The 5,686-nt window shown below is 43.4% G+C and overlaps 1 protein-coding gene across 3 annotated transcripts; it reads left to right on the forward strand.

Annotated features, from left to right (window-relative positions):
• The first annotated feature begins 1,853 nt into the window (after window positions 1-1,853).
• On the forward strand, window positions 1,854-5,611 carry LOC147884556 (uncharacterized). 3 transcript variants are annotated; one of them, XR_015543591.1, is made up of 5 exons: window positions 1,854-1,974; window positions 2,088-3,634; window positions 3,859-5,007; window positions 5,109-5,470; window positions 5,577-5,611. XR_015543591.1 is itself a non-coding variant. In XM_087398016.1 (4 exons), exons 1-4 carry the CDS (start codon window positions 1,862-1,864, stop codon window positions 5,408-5,410), a joined length of 3,111 nt encoding a protein of 1,036 aa, XP_087254142.1. In that variant the 5' UTR covers window positions 1,854-1,861; the 3' UTR covers window positions 5,411-5,603. The 3 variants fall into 3 exon arrangements, 2 of the variants coding, with proteins under 2 accessions (XP_087254142.1, XP_087254143.1); XM_087398016.1 differs by having other exon boundaries at window positions 5,109-5,603; XM_087398017.1 differs by lacking the exons at window positions 5,109-5,470; window positions 5,577-5,611 and having other exon boundaries at window positions 3,859-4,637; window positions 4,765-4,900.
• Window positions 5,612-5,686: the final 75 nt, after the last annotated feature.

A 5,686-nucleotide genomic window follows, 5' to 3' on the forward strand; every position in this document is an offset into this window, starting at 1 on the left:
AAGTGTGAAGTTGTGCAGTCAGTTGTAGTATTGAAGAGCTGAGAGAGATGGCACAGGACTTCCCGGAGTTTCGGGGGGTGCCATATGAGAATGCAGTGAGATTCCTAGAAAAGATGGAATTTATAGCACTTATGAAGGATAGGGAAACCCCTGAGATTTTGTTTCAGATCATGAATTATTGTTTGTAGGGAGATGCAAAAGCGTGGTTGCAGACTCAAGTGGCTACCTTTAGGACTACTCATCCTCAGCATCAAAATCCGGAGCATATAGTGGTGAGAGCAGCTTTTCTTGCACGGTTTGCACAATCCAAGAGCCCTAATGAAGTATGGAAGGAGTTGTGCAAAATTCAGCAAAAGGATAGTCAGGATGTGGATCAGTATCTGATAGAGTTTGGTAGATTGTGGAGTCTATGGTGTGAAGCTTTGATTCTTAAAGTACCCCCACAGATGATAAAGAGAGACCAGTTTGTGGCTAGTAGTCTGGAGCCTTCACTCCATCTGAAGGTGGAGTTGAAGAATATTGATAGTTTTGAGGATGTAGTTAGAGTGGCAAGGGAGAAGGAGTGGAAAGTCAAGAGACTGAGGCAGCTTGGTATGCAAGAGGAGCCTAAGAATCTCACTAGAAGCCCAGAAATGATCAAGGCATATGCAGAGAGAGAGCTGGTGTCTATTCCTATGTAGGATGATTCCCTGAGAAAGGATTTGCATGAAGCTATGGAGCTGATGAAAGCACTCAGCCTAAATTGGATGGAGACTGCACGAAGAAGCAGAGGTCAAAATAACAGGAGAGAGGCTATGGATGGAGGAGAAGGAAGTTTAGCTGGTGCAAGGAGAGTACCAGGTTATATGATGAGCTGTAGGTTGGAATTGAAAGAGGAACCTGAGGAGACAGTCATAGATGAAGAGATAGATTTTTTGAGTGAGATAGAGGAAGAGAGCATCTCATCAGAGGAAGAGAGTCAGTTGTAAGGGACTGTCACATTGAGCAATAAGATAATGGGGAGTCAATGCAGATGGCACGAATTCAGGCTCTTTAAGAGTAATAATTTAAATTCTAAACATATGTTCAATCTATATCATTTTATACAAAGACTCCAGCTGAGAGCAACGTCTCTCAATGTAAACATATAATGATAGCTATAATTCCTATTATAATTCTTTGGTTCAATACAAAACTTGGGTCTTATGGCATCATGTCTTTTTTCTATTTATTAAAAGTTTTAAAAATTTTGTGCATATTACGAGTGACAATGTTATTTACATGAAATATTTAAGTCTCCTTTCATGGATTTATAAATTTATCACATTAAGGAAAAATATTAAAAATAATTAAATTAACAAATAACTTAGGTATAGCTAGAATTTTTAAAATAGGATTATTTCAAATTCTTGCATGTTAGTGCAAAAGTATAGATTGAAAAAACAAGATTTTTATGTGAATATGATAGTGCCACAAAGTAAACTTTTGATTTGGGAAGAATATTTTCAGAAAGTAAAATTTTGATTTGGGAAGGATATTTTCACAAAGTAAACTTTTCATTTGGGAAGGATTTTTGGGCTTTGCCCGAAAACAACAGAAAAAGTCCAAAATTTGAAAAACTCGCAAAACTTTAAAAAAATAAACTCCCAAAATGTCAGAACCCGTAGCTTGGGAGAAGCTATGTGCTGGGGCTTACGAGTGAAATTTCAGCATAAGCCCCTAGCATTGTAGGCAAGCTAGTGAAAATTTTACCACTTACTTTGATGGAGTATTTGATTTTTCATGCGTCACCGTCATAGAAGTAAGGTTGATTTGTGATACTTGACTTTGAAGGTGTGCGCACAGCGCATTCCATCTAACTTTCTTGACTTCGGGTCCTACAATGTTTGCTAAGGAGTATCGACCGTCAAAAGCTCCGTGTTCCTTGTTTGGTGCTGCTGCTGCATCACCTCCACTTCTCCGATTTGCGCAAAAAATGGATCTCCTTACTGTCAGGTATGTTGCTGATTTCTTACTCAGCCAGATCTTGTAGTAATCGCTTCCATTTATACGTACGTGCCTTCAGAATCAACATGGAAAATCAGTCGATCTTTGATCACCTGTTGCAGGGAAGTATTTCAAACGCTGAGTTCTAGTTATGGCGTCCGTCGCCCCAATTCCTTGTCCACCATTTCGGAAGTTACACTGCATCCAGCTTGCTTGCTGCTCCTCTTTTCCATTCTCATTACCACCGCAGCTCGTGCTTCGCAAATTACAAGTGCAGGTTGTGTGCCTGCAATCGATGACGCTATAGTGTTGCTCGCCTTCAAGAATGGCGTCATTGATCCTTTGGCGAAACTCTCGAACTGGGATATCCATAACAACCTCAGTTGTGACAAAGCCAATAACCGGAGCTCGAATTCTTCTTGTCAACAAAACTGGAGTGGAGTGGTTTGTCAAAATCGACAACGTGTGGTCGGTCTGCAATTGTTTAATTTGAGCCTGGAAGGAACTGTTTCTGCCGCAGGCTCTCTATGCCAGCTTCCTTTCTTGGGCTCACTCAATCTATCTTTTAATTCGCTCATTGGTACAGTGCCACCTGAATTGGGCAACTGCACATCTCTCTCCAGCCTCGACTTGTCTCAAAACAAAATCACAAGCGGTGTTCCTTCAGAGCTTGGCAAGCTCCAACTATTGCAAGAGCTTTACCTTTACGGAAATAGAATAAATGGGACCATCCCGACGGCGTTGGCAAACTGCTCGGCTTTACAAGAGCTTGTCCTTGCTGACAACTTTCTAGTCGGAAAGCTTCCCCCTCAACTTGGAGAGCTGAAACGCTTACGAGAACTTCAGCTTTTTGTGAATCAACTGACGGGAAGCATTCCGATGACGTTAGCTAACAACTCGGCTCTACAAATTCTTGCTCTGGGTAATAACCACCTCGTCGGAAGAATTCCTGATCAGCTTGGCAGGCTTCAAAGACTAGACACGCTTGTTCTTTCGGTTAATACATTGAGCGGTGTTGTCCCATTGAGATCCTTGGCCAACTGCACTGCCCTAGAAACGCTCGATCTTAGTTCAAACAACTTCGTCGGGAGCATTCCTTCCGACCTTGGCAACCTCCAAAAGCTGCTGCTTCTTTATCTGTGGGGAAACCAACATCTGACTGGTAGTATCCCAAGTGCCCTGGGAAACTGTTCGGCTCTGCAACAGCTTCTACTTTCTGAGAACGAGCTCACTGGAAGCATTCCGAATGAGCTTGCAAGGCTACAAAACTTGGAAACTCTTAATCTCAGAAATAATAGACTCACAGGCGTTCTCCCAATAAGGCTGGCTAATTGCACTTCTTTGAAGCTACTCAGTGTAACTCACAACGGCTTAACTGGAGACATTGATTTTTTCCTTCCAGCATTTTACAACCTCACATATTTGCAAGTGTTGCATTTGGGAGACAATAACTTTCAAGGGACGGTTCCTGACGGTTTCAGCCACTGGAGCGACCTTGTTAACCTTGATCTTTCTCAGAATTCTTTCAAGGGGAACCTTCCACACTGGCTTGGTGGACAGCTCATCGAGGTCTTACTGGGAAAGAACATGTTTGAGGGAAACATCCCGTTCAATCTTTCTACCTCCGTTAGCATGCAGAATTTGGATCTCTCCTACAATAATCTGTCAGGTGAGTACGGCCTACTTTTGATTTCTAATTCATTTGGTCAATTCAATCTCTACTGAGTGAGGATACTGTAAAAACACACAAAATGCATTAGCGGCACGGGACTTGAGAGGGTGAGGGGTGAATATCAGTCCCTATTTTCCACGATGTGCTTGGCATATGAAAACCCACGAATTCTTAACGTGGCCTTTTATCTTGACCGGATTCACTATTGCCACGCTTCTCAGGTACGATTCCGGACAGCTTTGGAGCTCTTTTGGGTCTTTTGAGCCTGGATCTGTCTCATAACAGGTTAGGTGGTGCTATACCCCCACAGCTTGGATCCCTTGCACAGCTGACTACCCTGAACCTTTCCGACAATGCCCTATCAGGAAACATTCCTTCCACTCTAAGCTATTGTGTTGAATTACAGAAAGTTAATCTCTCCAGCAACAAGCTCACTGGCAATTTGCCAGGAAATCTAGCAAATCTCAGAAGTTTGATTCTGCTGGACCTATCCTTCAACCAATTAAACGGACACGTTCCAGACACAGCACCGTTCAATGTTCCCGCCATTACATATTTAGCAGGAAACCCGGGGTTGTGTGGACATATCGTGTACCGGGAGTGCAATAACAGCAGTACCCCAGTACCGAAAACGAGTGCCAGTAATTTCCGAAGACGACGCAAAATTATCATTTGTGTACTTGTGGGGTTGGGGTTGGGGTTGGCAGGGATCATAATCTTCATTCTAGCCTTTGGGGTCTCAAGGACTCGCAATCGGGCTGACGAGCGTGTCAGATGCGACGTCATCCTCGCACGGCATCCTGAGCTGATTGTCATGAACGCCAATGAACTCACTAACAGTTGCAAGGAAGAAAATTTGCTAGGGGCAGGCAGCGTGGGCACTGTGTACCAGGTTTTACTTTCTGGAGGAAAAGCAGTAGTAGCTGTCAAAGTCCTCAAGCAGGCGGTTGCATGGGAGGCCGAAGCGCAATTTCTAAAAGAGATCACAATACTGTCCAAGGTGCGGCATCGAAACATAGTGAAAGTATTAGGATACTACTCCTCCTTAGATACGAAAGCAATTATATTGGAGCTCATGCCCAATGGAAACCTCGAACATTTTATTCATGGAGAAAACCGGCTTGCAGAACTGAGCACCCAGGGGAAACTTCACATACTTGCAGGAGTTGCGGATGGGTTAGCATACTTGCACCATCACCATCCGGAAGGAAGCATCGTGCACTGCGACTTGAAGCCTGGAAATATTCTTCTTGATGCAGACTTAGAACCGCGAATTTCAGATTTTGGGATTGCAAGGCTCTTCAGCAGCATAGATTTGGAGCAATCGACATCGCTTTTGCTGCGAGGGTCGATTGGCTACATCGCTCCGGGTATCGATTCTCAAACTTTTAATAATTTCTCCACATTTGTCTTGGACGATTAATAATTTCTCCACGTTGCGCAAGTAATTGACCATTTTGGGTATCTGCAGAGTATGGAAGCGATCGGAGGGCGAGTACCAAAGGGGATGTTTACAGCTTTGGGGTGATCATGCTGGAAGTGCTGACAGGCAAGCGACCGACGTGCGATGATTTTGTGAAAGAAAGACAAACTTTGGTGTCATGGGTGGAATCAGCATATCCAGAGAGGGTGTTGAGCGTTTTCAATTGCCCACGAATGACAGAAAAAGAAGGTGTGCAGCTAGCCGCACTAGCACTGAGGTGCACGCAGCATCTGCCGGCCAATCGCCCCACCATGCTTGAAATCTCGAGCTTCTTCAAGGGATCTACATAAGCACCCTCCATGATTTTGGTTTCAGTTCTAAAGACATGAACAATCTATGTCAACACCTAAGTGCGTGCCAAGTAAGCAATGAGCATTACCATGTTAGCAATGCCTTTCAAGAAGTGGCTAGCAATCAAGTAGACCAATTGGAACTAAGGCGCTTGTACTTTTGCAGGAAGTATTGCATGCTACCTAGTTTGATGATTCCCTTAGAAAAGTGCTATATTTTCTAAGTGAAGCAACCTCTAACAAAAAGGTAATGAAATTTGATAAGTCTTGTTTTTT

This window comes from Dipteris shenzhenensis, chromosome 26 (genome assembly GCF_047967505.1).
Source record: "Dipteris shenzhenensis isolate YYH24624 ecotype China chromosome 26, Dip_SZ_1.0, whole genome shotgun sequence".
NCBI classification, from domain to species: domain Eukaryota; kingdom Viridiplantae; phylum Streptophyta; class Polypodiopsida; order Gleicheniales; family Dipteridaceae; genus Dipteris; species Dipteris shenzhenensis.